At 41.5% G+C, this 18044-nt stretch overlaps 1 protein-coding gene across 3 annotated transcripts in view; it reads left to right on the forward strand.

Annotated features, from left to right (window-relative positions):
* The window catches only part of LOC126182312 (helicase domino), a 425840-nt gene that overhangs the window by 340485 nt on the left and 67311 nt on the right, over window positions 1-18044 (forward strand). For all 3 annotated transcript variants that reach the window (XM_049924839.1, XM_049924841.1, XM_049924840.1), the window contains one exon: window positions 7612-7857. In XM_049924839.1, the coding sequence (XP_049780796.1) occupies window positions 7612-7857 (246 nt within the window). The remainder of the gene's footprint in view (window positions 1-7611; window positions 7858-18044) is intronic.

Below are 18044 nucleotides of genomic sequence, written 5' to 3' on the forward strand. Positions count from 1 at the left end.
TGAAACAGTGCAAACGTTTTCAAATGTCCGTGGGTCATGTAACCGAGGCGGAGCGTGGGGTTCGGCCAGTATTCACCTAGCGGGATAAAGAAACCACCTAAAAACCACATCCAGGCTGGCCAGTGTACCGGTCCTCATTGTTAAGCTGCTGGGCGGATTCGATCCAGGGCCAGCGCGCCTACATGGGTCCAGGAAGCAGTGCAGTGAGAACCTACAGAAAATGTCATAAGGAGAAACCAGTTACTTCAAGCATATATGTTATTCTATACACAATAATGCCAAAAGCTCTTTGGCATTTTGGGGCTGTGAATCATGTTGGTCCACCGCCTATAGGGCAGGGTGACTAGGAGAGGGGGGTGTTGACAGGCATTCTTGTTGTGGTTGGATGCTGGCCGAAGTTAGTTATATTATAGCTGATGAAGAAAAGCTAGAAGCTGTGTAGTGATATCTGCACTAAGGGACCACTATTTTAGGAATATAGGAAAGACCAAATAACTTGCTTTTAAATGTGGGCACACAGTTTACCAACTATCAGTTTAGGGAGTTCGTAGCATGGGAAAATGACAGTGAGTAAGAATACATAAACTTGTTATGAGTTACAAATTTTATTCAAAGATTGATACATTTTTATACAGACTGTGGTAGACAGCGTAATTTTGCTATAATGGCTGCAATAAGTTAGTCACAAATTATCATAATCGTGATTACAGGGGCAGCAGATGTGAGGTGCAGAGATGTGAATTAATCATTCAGTAGTTCTGTGAAACACCTGCCCCCATAACAGCTGATACAACTGAGAAATCATTGCTAGCCGATAGGCAATCAAGTTTAAGTTATGTTGTTATTGTTAGTCAGAGTATTAAACTGATTTTGGGTTCATTGTATTTGCATTTTTTGTTAGAACTGCTCCTGGGGTGTCGTGCATTGGAGAAAGACCATCTATGCTGAAACCGATTCATCACAACTAGGCACAGTGTCTACAGTGCTATGTGTCGCACCATGGAGCCCCTCCATGATGAAATCCCAAGATGGTAGTAAAATGAAAGTGTAAAAATGAAGTAAAGGAGAATTCTGCCAATAGACTTGGAACAGATCGGTCACGCTTTATATTACTAATGAGTCATAACTTGAATTGTGAATTCTAATCTGCTTGCAATCTGGCAAATAAAATCAGATAATATTCCAGAAGAGTTGAATAGTTCTTCTCTGTGCAAAGCAATTTTCAGAAAGAACTTCTGGAATCAGTTGGGAGTTCTGCCAGCTGAACATAAAAGTGTGCATCAAGATGTCTTTGCCAGATGTGGGACCCTAGAATAATACAAAATTAAAGAGCTTTGCAGAAGTGTAATAGCTTCAATTCTACAGAGGGGGAGCAAGATCATGACTTCTTCAGATAATTTTCCCAAATTTTCCACCACAAGGGTAGCTCTGTGAAGGCACTGAGCTAGCAATCTCTGGATTCGGAAAGTGATAAATCTACCATTGTAAAACATTATTAAAAAATTAGAAATCATTTCAGAGAACTTTATATGTGAAATCTTTCATAATTTTAGATATGAAACCAGCTATTGTTTTCAGTACACCGTCAGAAATTGTTTTTGTGGCTTTGCCAGCATTAGAGAAATGTGTAAGCTCATATCTAGTTCAACTTTGTTGTAAGTATCAAGAACCTGTGGGATCAAAGAAGAAAAAGTGTCACAGTAAGCAATATGTTTACTGACATGATACTTGAGTGCGAGTAATGGCCTATCAAACCCTTAACCTTGTTTTTTGTTTAATTTCATTATTATTATTTTAAAAAAGTCCTTTATGTTTAACCTCTTTCTTCTGCAGTGAAAGTGCTACATTCACACATGTGGTTCACAATCTAATATCACTCCCATATTGATACCTTTTCGCTATTTATATCAGTTTGGCATATAAAGCATTGTTATTATTCTCCAACAGCTAAGAAGAAATAATCAATTTATGTTGTTTTATTAAACTGCATCTCCTGTAATGTGAATTTCTACTTCTGTTACATGCTTGCCAAGTTTCAGTCACCAAAGAGTAAACTAGCAACCAATGGCAATTGCCATGTTAGTAACACCCGTTTCCTCATTCACTCACTTGTTGCACTTGTGACCAGCTCTTCCACTTATAATGAATGCTCACCCTGGGAAAGTAATGCAAAATGTGCAGCTCTAGTCTAAGCACTAAACAATTGCTAAATTATTGTGACTGAAATGCTTTAATTTTAATTGTACAATTTGCTCACACTAAGCGAAAGGAAATGTGGAATCAGTAAACAAACTTAAGTCACAGCTGCAGCTGCACCTCCATTGTGCTTGCAAACATGCTCTTGTTGTCGTCTTCTCATCCATAAAGTAGAGACAGCTATACAGTTCCGACAGCTAGAAGTCTTGATTTCTACTTTAACTGATTATATTCACAATATCTGAAAATGTGCTTAGTGAAAATAAGCACTGGGCTAGCCATTCTGTCTCTCTCTAATTTTAACAATTTTATTAATTGGTTTTTCCATTTCATACAATTAATTTTTACAAAATCTGTAGACTTGTAATTTTCATATGTGGACATTGGGCCTCCCATAATATAGTATTTTAAAGCTAATATCATCAGAAAGCTGTTGAAAATAAATATTTAATTTTAAGAACTGAAACAGTCTTTGCCTCTACCAAGGAAAGAAGGAAAGCTGCAGAAGATAGTGATAACAGGAAAAAAAGCTGCTGGGATTTGCTGGGTGGATTACAAACAATGGAATAGTTAAGGACAGTCCCTCAAGACTGATAGATGGCCACATAAACAAGAAACTTTACATAGTAGTTCAGCTTGCGAAATTGTGTTCTTCAAAGTGCTCATTGTTCTGGTCTTGTGGTCTGACTATAGTGAACAGTTATAAACAAGAAACAGATGAGTGGAGACACTAGGAGCAGAAGAGATAGAAGAGAAAGAGAGCAGGAATATTATGTAAGAGGAACAATAATGGATTATCCAAAACATTGTGTCAGAGATGTGGACAGTATATTTTCCCTCGAGAAGGGAACACCCCTCTTCCCCAATTTAGCTGTTTATTTGGTCACACTGACACAGATAAGATGTTTAAGTTGTAGCCTTCCTTCCTACCCCAATTTCATAAAGAACCCGGCTGGCAGTATTACAGCCCTCTTCTGATACACATATATAAGTGTGTCTTTTGACTGTTCTGTCTAGCCCGTTCTCAAATCTGCAGTCTGAGAGAAAGCAAGGTGTTTCCAAAAGATTGATTGTATTTATTTACTTTTTTCATGAGGTCATCAAATCAATTTATTTTTCATACTTCACACATAATGTTAGAACAGTAATTATACTTTGGAAGTATAATTTGCATAATTGAATTGGGTAGAAAAAAATTTATAGCACTGCTTGGATGAAAGAAGGAATTGGTTGATAGGACACATCTGGAGACATCAGGAAATTACCTTCTGGTAATGGGGGGATGTCTGGGACTTAAAAATTGTAGTGAGAAAGCAAGATCTGACTGTAGAAACCAGGTTCAAATTGATGTAGGTGCCAGTAGTTATGCAGCGACGAAGATGCTTGCTCAGGATAGCCTAGTGTGGAGAGTTGCACATAAAAGTAGTCTTCAGGTTGAAAGCCATAACAACAAAACAATTGGCGCAGCTTATATCTACTTTGTATGTTGTTACATTTTTTTCCCAATATTGCAGTTCATGTGTTATGCTTCCGATGATTCATAACATCATCAACATGATAACTCACATCAGAATTCTCACTTAAACTTTTTGAAAGAAAATACACATTTGCCAATAAAAAAATTAATTTTGTGTTTAAATAATTCCCCTTGCATGCTCTTAACGATTTTGACAGATTATTAAACCAAATCAAACCAATGCTAAGTGGAACTGCTATTTTTAGTTTTGTCTTTTGCTGAAAGTAGTTTTTCCGCCTGGTGTTGTGATCATATGCATCACTAATTTGTTTCATTTTTTGGACCAGAAAAAATGTAATATTAAAAGGTATAATGAATGAAAATGTATGTCCACTGCACAGTCTCATAAATAAATCCCATAATAAAGGAAATTCCCATAATATATAATTTTTGTGTTGGAGACTATATTTAAAAGTTACCATTTTCCATTCCCAAGACTATATATGTAATTCACATTGGCGTGATGAGAACTGCCTGTTTTACATGTCAGTGACTGAGATTTACATGATCATGAAAGTTCACCATTAGTCACAAAAGATTCCCACTTTTTGTACTGTCTACCATAGAATGAGATTGAGGTATAATTTACATAGTTTATTATATGGCACTTAATGGGATTGCACTATGTTGTTAATATACACTCCTGGAAATTGAAATAAGAACACCGTGAATTCATTGTCCCAGGAAGGGGAAACTTTATTGACACATTCCTGGGGTCAGATACATCACATGATCACACTGACAGAACCACAGGCACATAGACACAGGCAACAGAGCATGCACAATGTCGGCACTAGTACAGTGTATATCCACCTTTCGCAGCAATGCAGGCTGCTATTCTCCCATGGAGACGATTGTAGAGATGCTGGATGTAGTCCTGTGGAACGGCTTGCCATGCCATTTCCACCTGGCGCCTCAGTTGGACCAGCGTTCGTGCTGGACGTGCAGACCGCGTGAGACGACGCTTCATCCAGTCCCAAACATGCTCAATGGGGGACAGATCCGGAGATCTTGCTGGCCAGGGTAGTTGACTTACACCTTCTAGAGCACGTTGGGTGGCACGGGATACATGCGGACGTGCATTGTCCTGTTGGAACAGCAAGTTCCCTTGCCGGTCTAGGAATGGTAGAACGATGGGTTCGATGACGGTTTGGATGTACCGTGCACTATTCAGTGTCCCCTCGACGATCACCAGTGGTGTACGGCCAGTGTAGGAGATCGCTCCCCACACCATGATGCCGGGTGTTGGCCCTGTGTGCCTCGGTCGTATGCAGTCCTGATTGTGGCACTCACCTGCACGGCGCCAAACACGCATACGACCATCATTGGCACCAAGGCAGAAGCGACTCTCATCACTGAAGACGACACGTCTCCATTCGTCCCTCCATTCACGCCTGTCGCGACACCACTGGAGGCGGGCTGCACGATGTTGGGGCGTGAGCGGAAGACGGCCTAACGGTGTGCGGGACCGTAGCCCAGCTTCATGGAGACGGTTGCGAATGGTCCTCGCCGATACCCCAGGAGCAACAGTGTCCCTAATTTGCTGGGAAGTGGCGGTGCGGTCCCCTACGGCACTGCGTAGGATCCTACGGTCTTGGCGTGCATCCGTGCGTCGCTGCGGTCCGGTCCCAGGTCGACGGGCACGTGCACCTTCCGCCGACCACTGGCGACAACATCGATGTACTGTGGAGACCTCACGCCCCACGTGTTGAGCAATTCGGCGGTACGTCCACCCGGCCTCCCGCATGCCCACTATACGCCCTCGCTCAAAGTCCGTCAACTGCACATACGGTTCACGTCCACGCTGTCGCGGCATGCTACCAGTGTTAAAGACTGCCACGGCAAACTGGCTGACACTGACGGCGGCGGTGCACAAATGCTGCGCAGCTAGCGCCATTCGACAGCCAACAGCGCGGTTCCTGGTGTGTCCGCTGTGCCGTGCGTGTGATCATTGCTTGTACAGCCCTCTCGCAGTGTCCGGAGCAAGTATGGTGGGTCTGACACACCGGTGTCAATGTGTTCTTTTTTCCATTTCCAGGAGTGTATTTGAGGAAGAGAAAATGATCAACTGTTGAGCTCTGAGGTACAACCTGTGTTACTGTTTCACTAGAGAGTTGAAAATTTATATTTTCATCTATTTTACATTTTATTTTTGTGATTCATTTATGATTCATCAGTAATGTCACTAAAAGACACATAACTGGAGATCACACTGTTGTACGCTTTCTGTTGTCAAACTAAGATTTGGTATACGAAGTCAAAAGCTTATCTGGCAGGGGTTCCATTAGGGCCTGGAGCTCTGTTCATTTTAATGATTTCAGTTGTTTCTTAACACCCCTGACATTAATACTTATTTCATTCGTGTTTTCAGTGGTACAAGGATGAAATTGGGCAATTCTCCTGTGGGTTTTATTTTGTATAGGAACATTTGAAAACAGAGTTGAGCATTTCAGCTTTGCATGTGATGAATGTTCCTGCACAAATTACTGCAGTAAGAGAGATTTGTTTCTGAAGTATCAAACATTTAGTTTACAATCTGTACCCTTCGTATTAGTTCCACAGGAGTCACATTTGTTTGAGATACAGTATTATCAGAATCATTAGAAATGATTTTCAGAGGCTCCAACTATATAGGTCTTGTTTGGCAGACCATGGTTCTGTGTTCCTTGCACTTCTTTTCAGCTTTACAGGGCAAGTATAGCTAATTTAATTTTTTGGCAGACCATTGTTTATGTGTTCCTTGCACTTCATTTCAGCTTTATGGGGCAGCTATACCTAATTAAATTTATCACATTTCTTTTAGTCTGAATTGTAATACCCTGTTTCTATATTAACATGTATCTATTGTGGCAAAGTATGTTGCATTGGCACATTTGCCATGACAACATTCATTTTATGCAGGTACAGTAAAAAGTTTCTAAAAACTTCGTAGCTATTGTTTTTATAGATGCCTATAATTAATGTGATCATCTTTTCTCAGGTGACTTGTTTTTGCATTTATATATTCTACCATTATGTTGAACATTATATCAGGTTGAATTATTATGAATACATAATACTTTGTGTATATATTTTCACAGATGGGCACAGAGAGGTCTTATTGTAGTTGATTTAATGTGCGAGTATTTTTGTACCTCTTGGTGTCAGAATGTTCTTACTTGAATTATCATAAGTTTTATTGTTTCATTTTGTTTCACCTGTGTTGATTGTTTTATCTAGTGTCAGGTATTTTTTTCATAGCTATATTACTGGAGCTACATTTACTTGTTGTAATTGATTGCACGTTTTGTTTGGCACAATGAGATTTCTGTGAAGTATAGCTATTAACAACTACACTTTCATGAATTGGGCACTGTATGTCTCTTTATTTATTTTCTAACTCTTGATATTTTGTCACAATTTCTTGATATTTAGAGTTGATTGTTATTATATTATTTCTTTCTTTTGTTGAGGCATGTTCCTTGTTTTGTTTTTCGTGGCACTAACAGTGCACTGTGGACAGATTCATCATTTAGGTATTTACAGTTTACACATACTTGTCATGATACCAACACTTACATCTGAAGCACAAATTAGTGCTCAAAAAATTCAGCAAGGTGATCACCATAACATTTTTGAAGGAATATGTCTTGACCAGAATTTCTATCCAACAAAAAGAATGTGTGAAATAGACTGCAAACTATGAATCTCTGGAAAGTAAATAATTTACATACCTTTAAAGCCCACTGTTCCCATTTTATTAATAATGAACCTATATTTATATACATTTGTGCATGTCAGAATAATAAGTAATAATAAAATTTAGAAAAATAATATGTAAGTGGCAGTAATCAGACACCGTTGAAAATTTCTGAAACACTGGAAAGAAATGAAGCAGATACAACAATGTTTCCATTTAGGTGCAGCAAGCAGGAACCTCAGGCCAAACGCAGGTTGCTACACTCGTTAAAGCTGTATCAGCAGCTGGTGGCAGTCAGCAAAGTGTCACTATCCCAGTCGCAGGGGTGACCATACCACAGGTTAAGGCACTGACACCAGGCACAATGAAAGCAACACCTCAACAGATGAGGCAACTTGCATTGCAGCAACAGCAGCTTCTGCAGCAGCGCAAGATGGCTGGCCAGAAAGTGGCACAGCTCACCCAGGTTTGTGCTTTTCAAACATTTCTAATAAAATAACCCGCAAAGATTTGCTTTTGATTCTTATTGATTCATACAAGAACATTTGATTCAAATAATTTAATACAAATCAACATACACTGAAGAGCCAAAGAAAGTGATACACCTGCCTAATATTGTGTAGGGCACCTGCAAGCATGCAGAAGTGCTGCAACGCGACATGACATGGACCCCACTAAATGTCTGAAGTAGTGCTGGAGGGAATTGGCACCATGAATCCTGCAGGGCTGTCCATAAATCTGTAAGCATGCGAAAAGCTTCTGAACAGCACATTGCAATGTGTCCCAGATCAATATGTTCATGTCTAGGGAGCCTGGTGGCCAGCTGAAGTGTTTAAACTCAGAAGTGTATCCCTGGAGCCACTCTATAGCAATTCTGGATGTATGGGGTGTTGCATTGTCCTGCTGGAACTGCTCAAGCCCATCGGAATGCACAATGGACGTGAATGGATGCAGGTGTTCAGACAGGATGCTTACGTACGTATTGGGGTGTATTTTTCCCTCTTCTCCTGCTGATGTATATTTTGTAGGGTTTGTGGTGGGTCTTATACCAGCATTAGCAGCGTCCCTGGCTGATATAACTGGGCAGTATTTTGCCTACCCTAATACACTGCCAGATGAAAGTAATATTACCTATATCCTCTCTTCCCAGAGTAGTTGTTCGGTGGTCCAGATCCTTCTGTGCCACCTCCCTGTCGATCCAACTGTGGTGAAGATTCCTGGAATGCTTCCGCTACTAAATTAAAAGCCACACTTCTCACAAACAGGGGTATATTTTGCCCAACATTTTCACTATTTCTTTTAACAACACAATAAACAATTTCTACGGTAATACCACCCTCTTGAGTACATTCAGAAACGTCTGTACAAGCGTACTTTAGAACCTGAGAGAGCAAACACAGATAAACAACTACTGCTGTTCAAATGTTCATTACACCCTTGTTGGTGCATCATTTACTCCATGGCTCTCGTTTTCAGGCACTTGCTGCACCATGGCCCAAATGACTCCCGGACGACCAGCAGTTGCAATACCATATTTACTGGTCCCCTTCTTGCTGGCTCCACCACTGCTCCACATCCACGGCATACAAGAAAGGAAAACCACAGTTTCCCTTTCCCACTACATTTATCCTTATTCAACTTACTCATGAGCATCTCTTGTCGACAGCTTCCCAATGGTGAGTTGGGATGTTTACAAATATCCCGAAACACTACAGTACCACTTGTCAGAGTCATATAAAGATATATCAGGGATCCCATCACTCCGACTGCACTCACACACCATTACAGAGCCTCCACCAGCTTGAACAGTCCCCTGCTTGCAGGGATTCATGAGGTTGTCTCCATACCCTTACACGTCCATCTGCTCTATACAATTTGAAACAAGGTCGCCCAAACAGACAAAATGTTTCCAATCATCAACAGGCCAATGTCAGTGTTGACAGACCCAGGAACAAGGCGTAAAGCTTTGTGTCGTGCAGTCATCAAGGATACACAAGTGGACCTTCAGATCCAAAAGCTCATATCAATGATGTTTCTCATGCTGACACTTGTTGATGGCCCAGCATTGAAATCTGCAGCAATTTGCGGAAGGATTGCACTTCTGTCACTTTGAACGATTGTCTTCAGTCATCGGTGGTCTCATTCTTACAGGATCTTTTTCTGGCAACAAGGATGTCAGAAGTTTGATGTTTTACCGGATTCCTGATATTCATGGTACACTCGTGAAATGGTTGTACGGGAAATCCTCCACTATGTCGGAGATGCTGTGTGCCGACTATAACACCACATTCAAACTCACTTAAATCTTGATTACCTGCCATTGTAGCAGCAATAACTGATCTAACAACTGTGCCAGACTCTTGGCTTATATAGGCATTGCCGACCACTGCATCGTATTCTGCCTGTTTACATATCTCTGTATTTGAATATGCATGCCTATACCAGTTTCTTTGACCCTTCAGTGTATAACAGACTTTGGTATTGTTTTCATTTATGACAATCATGTGCCACCACTTTTTAAAACCACTGAGTCCGTTTCTTGGTTGCCTGTGGATGAGAGAGAGTTCTTTTTTTTCTATTGTTTGTTAGTGTGAATTTAATATGATAACAGAAAGTCATGCACATAATTTAAACAAAGATTGAGAAGACAGACCACTTCACACCTTTAAAGTAAAGTGTTGTGCGTGTAAGACTAACTGCAAACTGCCCCCCCCCCCACACACACACCCATTGTTGTGTATTGCTAAAATCTGTCCATTTTTTGGTGTGAGTGGAAAAGTCAGTCATGTGTTTTAAACAAACCAAGCTCTTAAAATAAATTTACTAAACAATTCAAATTTATGGCTACCATAAATGAACATTTTTTATGATTGTCTGCTGATAATCTCTGTGGAAAACAAAATGTAATTACAACACAATTTAAAATTTACATATTCATTTGCTTAGAATAATAATGTGTACTTACAATTTATTTTGGGGTGAACAAAATAAAAAGCAATATGGTAAAGAACTAAGCAACTGAACTAAAAAAAAAAGAACTAGACATATGGAACCTTCCTGGTTTTTGCTGTGAAATCCCTTTCACACGACAATTGAATAATTTAAGTCTCTGTAAGCATGTGCTCAGTAGATATTAGATATTGTTACAAGTCCACTTAAATGAGTTTGGCTCATCGTTGATCTGAGCTATGTTTTTATCAATTTTAGCTTTGAGAATCTTCTCTCCCTCCTCGGAACTGTCACTGGAAGTGTTAAAAGGATTCTTAGAGGGTTAGAAGAATTCTTAGAGCAATGTTCACATTGGGGCAAAAATTGCCTCTCCCTATAAACTTCAAAGTCTCTCTTGGATCTGTTCCAGGTTTGTTACAGATGACCCAAAAAGATGTATTATTTAGTCCTGTGTGTCTTCTCCAAGATAATGATGACCTTGATTCTCCTCTTGCTTAGATCTATGCAGGTGTTCCACCTTCATCGAACTTTCCGAATGATTCTGAGAATTTTCAGAAGTTTCCATTGTCTTGTTGAAAGAGTGTATCTCTACTTTCTCTCAAAGGCAGACATTGCTGACCCAGGAAGTTAATTGCTGTTGTTAAATGCTGAACATTTTCCCAATGTAACCTTTAGTGATGGGTGTTGAAAGTTCGTGAATTTTTCAGTCCTTCAGAAAATATGATCCTCTTTTGGTGTGAGTTTCAATGATCAGTAACTTCCCATGACTTTTGAGATAAGAAGCAAAGTGCCGCCTGTCTGTCACTTGTACCATTCTTTGCAAGTTTTACTGTCAATAACGAAAAAGTTTTACAACAAAAGCAGAAGCCAGCATCCTTGCTCTTTGAGTACACCAAGCAATCTCTGTCTCCTTTTTCTCTATTCTTCAACTTCTTTAATGTGCTCAGGAGTCATTCGAATGCAATTGTTAATAATTTTATGGCCAATTTCTGGGATCTGAGTCAACCTAATTTCAGCTCTGCCTGATTTGCCATTCTCGGAACTTCCTTCATGAACTAGGTCTTCAGTCAACTGGAGGCCTGTTGAACATTTCATTGATGGCACAGTTTCAGCATTTCTGCTGTCTTCAGTGGACACAGGGCTGTTCTTGTCAGCTTTGTGATGATGTCTTGAAAATGAAGAATTAGCTACTGTAGGGACTAGTTTCTTAGGTCTGTGGGTCAGCATCCATCTTTGCCCTCTCGATGCTGCTACATTGTTCTCTCTTTGGCTTGAAATATTGTTGTAGTACATCCTTTTGCTTCTTATTGTCTTCTTCCTTAATCACCTGTCGTTTTCTATATTCACTACCAGACGCTCTTTTTATCCCATCGTCCATGTCTCGATCTAGCATGTAAAAAATGATTACGTGGAACAGACTGTTGATGTCAATTATTTTTTAACATTTTTCCTGTCTCTGTTATGCCCATTTCTTGAATTAAAAAAATAAAGAAAGGTGGGAAGGAGGTGTTCAAAATAAAGGAATGATTCTGTCACGGTCCTTGTGGAGTTGAAGAATCCTTTTATTGTCTTGCAGTTTATTGAGATTATTTCACATTTCATTGAACCCACAGAATTTTCTTTCCGAATTATAAATTAAGCCTTTGGAAACTTATGTAGGGTGGATTTCTGGCAGTTTTCACACATTATATTTTCTAGATTAAAATTCTGTAGACTCATATATTAATAAATCACATCAGAGTATATATCATGCATTATTAATGATGTAACATGCCAAGAATTGTACAAAGAGCAAGTTGAAGTACAGTCAACAAAATGAATAACTTACTGATACAACAATTTAAATAAAATTCTATTCAAATAATTAGGTTGTTCAGTCGGATTTTAGGATATTTTTTTGTTGAAAAAATACCTGCACACATGCAAGGGTCCATGTTTTTCAATCAAAATATTCTCGGTTGATTGGAAATAACCAAACCTAAGAAATAAATCACTGCTGGGGAGATTTTTAAGGTAATACCACAGAAATGGCTGGATCATTCAGCATCGTTCACAACACACTGATTTAGTATAACCTATATAAATAAAAATCAGTTGCCGTATGTGCGAAAGCTCTTCACATGAGAACGACTTGACCACTTTCGCGTTCTTGTTCTCAGGACAAGGTTTGTATGAAGAAATGTTTTGGAAAGTCTAGCAGAAAAAGTCAGAAATTAAATCAATTACCCCATGTGTGAAAAATCAGTTAAGAACAGCTCAACAAATTTGGTGGATTTTTGTGTTTGTTGTGTTCGTAATTGTCAGGAAAAGATATAAAGGGGAACCATTCTTGAAGTTCTTGATTTATTTACTACAAATTTTTGCACGGCACTGTAATGAACATTCTGAGAGACATAAACTATGTACTTTTGTGATTATATAGTATATACACATATATGTTATATATAAAGAGAAAACATAGTTATCACAAATCTAGAGAAGTTCTTGATTTATTTACTTCAAAGTTTTTCATGGTTCATTAGTGGGTCGCCCACGAGAGGGCACTACGGTCGTGAGAGGGCATTGTTATACAAGCACTTCGGACTGGACGGAGACAATTGCCATTCACACCATGGGAGTGTTGGGAGTAACATGCCTAGCTGCACGTAATGCAAAATGGCTTGACATGCATTTGATCTATGGCATGGCTATAGAGAAGCCTTGTGATTGTGTCATGCGAAATATCCAGATAGAAAGGTGTCATGCCACACATTATTCAACACCCTGCATCGCTAGTCACATGAAATCAGCTAAGCTGGATGCTGATTACCAATTGACAACATGGAAAGAACACGAGATATATCCTGTGCAACTGATATCCCACGACCCTGTGTCTGGTGCATTGTTCACCATGAAGGACTGCCCCCATTTCATTTCCAATGCATCCAGGCATTCCAAATGAGGTACTACAACAAGTACATGGGATTTTTGAGATGGTTTGTGCAGGAATCCGCAGATCAAAGCTTCACAGTGAATGTTCTCTTCAGAAATGAGGCTGCTTTTTCACTTGAGGGTGTGATGAACATTCGCAACCTGCATGCATGGGCAGATGTGAACCCACATGCTACATATATGCATGCCTCACAACACAATTTTACCTTTACCATGTGGGCTGGCAGCATCCGGACTGTTTAATTTGGTCATATACTGTCGCAAACCAACTTGCTGGTCCCACGTATCTCGTATTCCTGTTGAGAGGTTCTGCCGGACATGATGATTGATGTTCCTATGCCTATTCGTCACTGCATTTGATTTCAGCATGATGGAACCCCGTGCATTTCAACAGACAAGTGAGGACACAGTTGCAGGCAACCTCTCCCGGCTACTGGATTGGTCATGGTGCTCCAGTTGCATGGCCACCACGGTCACCCAATCTGCCCCCAATAAATTTTTCCCTTTGGGGAGCATCTGAAGGGCCTTGCGCATTAAACACCTGTTACATCACTGGTGGACTTGGTGGGCAGGATTGTTGTGGTAGCAGGATGTCTTTGAGATACACAACATATAAAGGGATGCCATTGTTACCAAAAAACAGATGTTACAGAGAAGGGTTGGGGGGGGGGGGTGAGATGTGCAGGGAGGGTAGAGAAGATGGGGTGAGAGAATGGGGAGGGCAAGGAATTTAGAGTATGTATGCAGTTCCCATGTATATTTAGCAATAATTGCAAGGCATTACCATGCTCCCTAGTAATTTCTTTAAAGTTAAAAATTACATGTTTATCAGTGAAATAATTTTGGAGGAATAACCACTTGATGTCACTCCAAAAAACTGTGTTCCTGTTTGACTGTACATGAAATAAAATTTGACTTCTGCCAATGAAATCAATTTAAGTCCCTCTTTCTAGATGTGCTTTTATGCAGTGGAACTTAGCCATTTCCTATCCTTCCCGTGGCCCCCCACTCCTCATACAACAGCGAAGCAAGTGTTACAGAAAAGTGCAGCCTGCTGAAACGGTTTTTTATCACTGTCTTCTGAACTCACTGTTTCAGATTTAGTGCTTAGCAGAGAGTATGTGATTTACAATACCATTTACAGAGAGATAATTTGTCATGACAGCAAGCAAATGGACTGATGTTCTTTTCATTTTTCATAACTTTCTCATATATAATTCTGAAATTAAGAATGCAATAGAACTGTGTGGGCACGCGCACAGAAGTACGTATGTGTAAGCTCACTTGAAAAAGAAAGGAAGTAGGTTAGGGATTAATGTCCTGTCAACAATGAGATCTTTAGAGAGAGAACACAAGCTTAGATTGGTTTGAGGATGGAAAGAAAATTGGCTGTACCATTTCAAAGGAACCATCCCTTCATATGTCTACAGCAATTCAGGGAAATCAAGGACAATCTAAATCTGTTTAGTCAGACAGGGACTTGAACTGTCATCCTCCCAAATGTGAATCTAGTATGCTAACCTGCACCACCTTGCTCGGTGATTGGAAAAGAATTTGTCTAAAGCAATTGGTCTGAACGCCAGCGAAGTTTTCAGGCTTGTTTATGGGCCTGCAAAGACTCAGTGCCTCTGCTGTTAATTTAAAAGGAACGTATAGTTCACGTGTCACACACGCCAGGGCCGGTGCAAGGCTCGTGCAAAACATGTGGCTGCAAGAGGCACCACATCTGCAGGATGACAAAGCAGTGGCAGGTTCGCTGTGCCTTTTGGACAGGGCAAGGGAGAGAAGGGAAGAGGGATATTGTGAGAACTCACCTCTTTTTTGTTTTGTTTCGAGGGTAGCCATGGTTGTGTTTATGTGGCTCCTGAGTATGAAAGCTATTTACACGCTGCACTGTGATCGCTCATTAAAAAGAACCGCCACTGAAAGTATGTCATCCTTGTCAAGTATTAGCTCTTTCGTGTTTCTTTACTCAATAAAGGATAACAAACTAGTTTTCATTGCCATATCGCTGCCTTTTCTTCCCATTATTTTCATTCTAGCTATTAGGTCAGCACATGCTTATTTACTGCCCTACCAATTTTTCAAATAACAGATCATGAAAAAACAAATTTTCCTTTCTACAACCTTGAAGAAGAAAAAGTCTAACTTATGAACAATGTGCATTCACAATACAAATGGTACTGTACATGAAAAATACTTACCTGTTGCATCAATGTAAATTGTGACATGCCTCTCTTTCTGTGGTTAGAAAAAGCAGTAGAAGTGCATCTGGTTAGTCTTGACTCCTTTGACCAACTGCCAAAACAAATTCTGTATTTTTCATTCAAAAAGGATGTGCAACAATAGCTACAATGGTTCTTACAAAAATAAAGATAGCAGCTGACAAAAATACACTCCTGGAAATGGAAAAAAGAACACATTGACACCGGTGTGTCAGACCCACCATACTTGCTCCGGACACTGCGAGAGGGCTGTACAAGCAATGATCACACGCACGGCACAGCGGACACACCAGGAACCGCGGTGTTGGCTGTCGAATGGCGCTAGCTGCACAGCATTTGTGCACCGCCGCCGTCAGTGTCAGCCAGTTTGCCGTGGCATACGGAACTCCATCGCAGTCTTTAACACTGGTAACATGCCGCGACAGCGTGGACGTGAACCGTATGTGCAGTTGACAGACTTTGAGCGAGGGCGTATAGTGGGCATCCGGGAGGCCGGGTGGACGTACCTCCGAATTGCTCAACACGTGGGGCGTGAGGTCTCCACAGTACATCGATGTTGTCGCCAGTGGTCGGCGGAAGGTGCACGTGCCCGTCGACCTGGGACCGGACCGCAGCGACGCACGGATGCACGCCAAGACCGTAGGATCCTACGCAGTGCCGTGGGGGACCGCACCGCCACTTCCCAGCAAATTAGGGACACTGTTGCTCCTGGGGTATCGGCGAGGACCATTCGCAACCGTCTCCATGAAGCTGGGCTACGGTCCCGCACACCGTTAGGCCGTCTTCCGCTCACGCCCCAACATCGTGCAGCCCGCCTCCAGTGGTGTCGCGACAGGCGTGAATGGAGGGACGAATGGAGACGTGTCGTCTTCAGCGATGAGAGTCGCTTCTGCCTTGGTGCCAATGATGGTCGTATGCGTGTTTGGCGCCGTGCAGGTGAGCGCCACAATCAGGACTGCATACGACCGAGGCACACAGGGCCAACACACGGCATCATGGTGTGGGGAGCGATCTCCTACACTGGCCGTACACCACTGGTGATCGTCGAGGGGACACTGAATAGTGCACGGTACATCCAAACCGTCATCGAACCCATCGTTCTACCATTCCTAGACCGGCAAGGGAACTTGCTGTTCCAACAGGACAATGCACGTCCGCATGTATCCCGTGCCACCCAACGTGCTCTAGAAGGTGTAAGTCAACTACCCTGGCCAGCAAGATCTCCGGATCTGTCCCCCATTGAGCATGTTTGGGACTGGATGAAGCGTCGTCTCACGCGGTCTGCACGTCCAGCACGAACGCTGGTCCAACTGAGGCGCCAGGTGGAAATGGCATGGCAAGCCGTTCCACAGGACTACATCCAGCATCTCTACGATCGTCTCCATGGGAGAATAGCAGCCTGCATTGCTGCGAAAGGTGGATATACACTGTACTAGTGCCGACATTGTGCATGCTCTGTTGCCTGTGTCTATGTGCCTGTGGTTCTGTCAGTGTGATCATGTGATGTATCTGACCCCAGGAATGTGTCAATAAATTTTCCCCTTCCTGGGACAATGAATTCACGATGTTCTTATTTCAATTTCCAGGAGTGTAGCTTTCATACTCAGGAGCCACATAAACACAACCGTGGCTACCCTCGAAACAAAACAAAAAAGAGGTGAGTTCTCACAATATCCCTCTTCCCTTCTCTTCCTTGCCTTGTCCAAAAGGCACAGCGAACCTGCCACTGCTTTGTCATCCTGCAGATGTGGTGCCTCTTGCAGCCACATGTGTTGCACGAGCCTTGCACCGGCCCTGGCGTGTGTGACACGTGAACTATACGTTCCTTTTAAATTAACAGCAGAGGCACTGAGTCTTTGCAGGCCCATAAACAAGCCTGAAAACTTCGCTGGCGTTCAGACCAATTGCTTTAGACAAATTCTTTTCCAAACACCGAGCAAGGTGGTGCAGGTTAGCATACTAGATTCACATTTGGGAGGATGACAGTTCAAGTCCCTGTCTGACTAAACAGATTTAGATTGTCCTTGATTTCCCTGACTTGCTGTAGACATATGAAGGGATGGTTCCTTTGAAATGGTACAGCCAATTTCCTTGCCATCCTCAAACCAATCTAAGCTTGTGTTCTCTCTCTAAAGATCTCATTGTTGACAGGACATTAATCCCTAATCTACTTCCTTTCTTTTTCAAGTGAGCTTACACATACGTACTTCTGTGCTCACGCCCACACAGTTCATTTGGGTGGATGGTTGGTGGTCATGCCCACACAGAATGCTGTGCAGAAATTGCAGCAGAGCTGTTATATGACTTGCACGCGTTCATTGGTGGCCCTGCTTCTGGTCAGATAGGATAAACCTGTAATTTCGACTGGACTAGGGTATGCTGGGTCGATGAATTGGACAGGTCTTGCACCTGATTTTTTAACAGGGATATGAGCCACGTGCAAGGGGGTGATAATGGGTGTGTCATAGAGATCTAAATCAGGATCTATACCCTGCAAGCCACCTTACGGTGTGTGGTGGAGGGTACTTAGTGTACCACTGTCACGTCC

This window comes from Schistocerca cancellata, chromosome 1 (genome assembly GCF_023864275.1).
Source record: "Schistocerca cancellata isolate TAMUIC-IGC-003103 chromosome 1, iqSchCanc2.1, whole genome shotgun sequence".
NCBI classification, from domain to species: domain Eukaryota; kingdom Metazoa; phylum Arthropoda; class Insecta; order Orthoptera; family Acrididae; genus Schistocerca; species Schistocerca cancellata.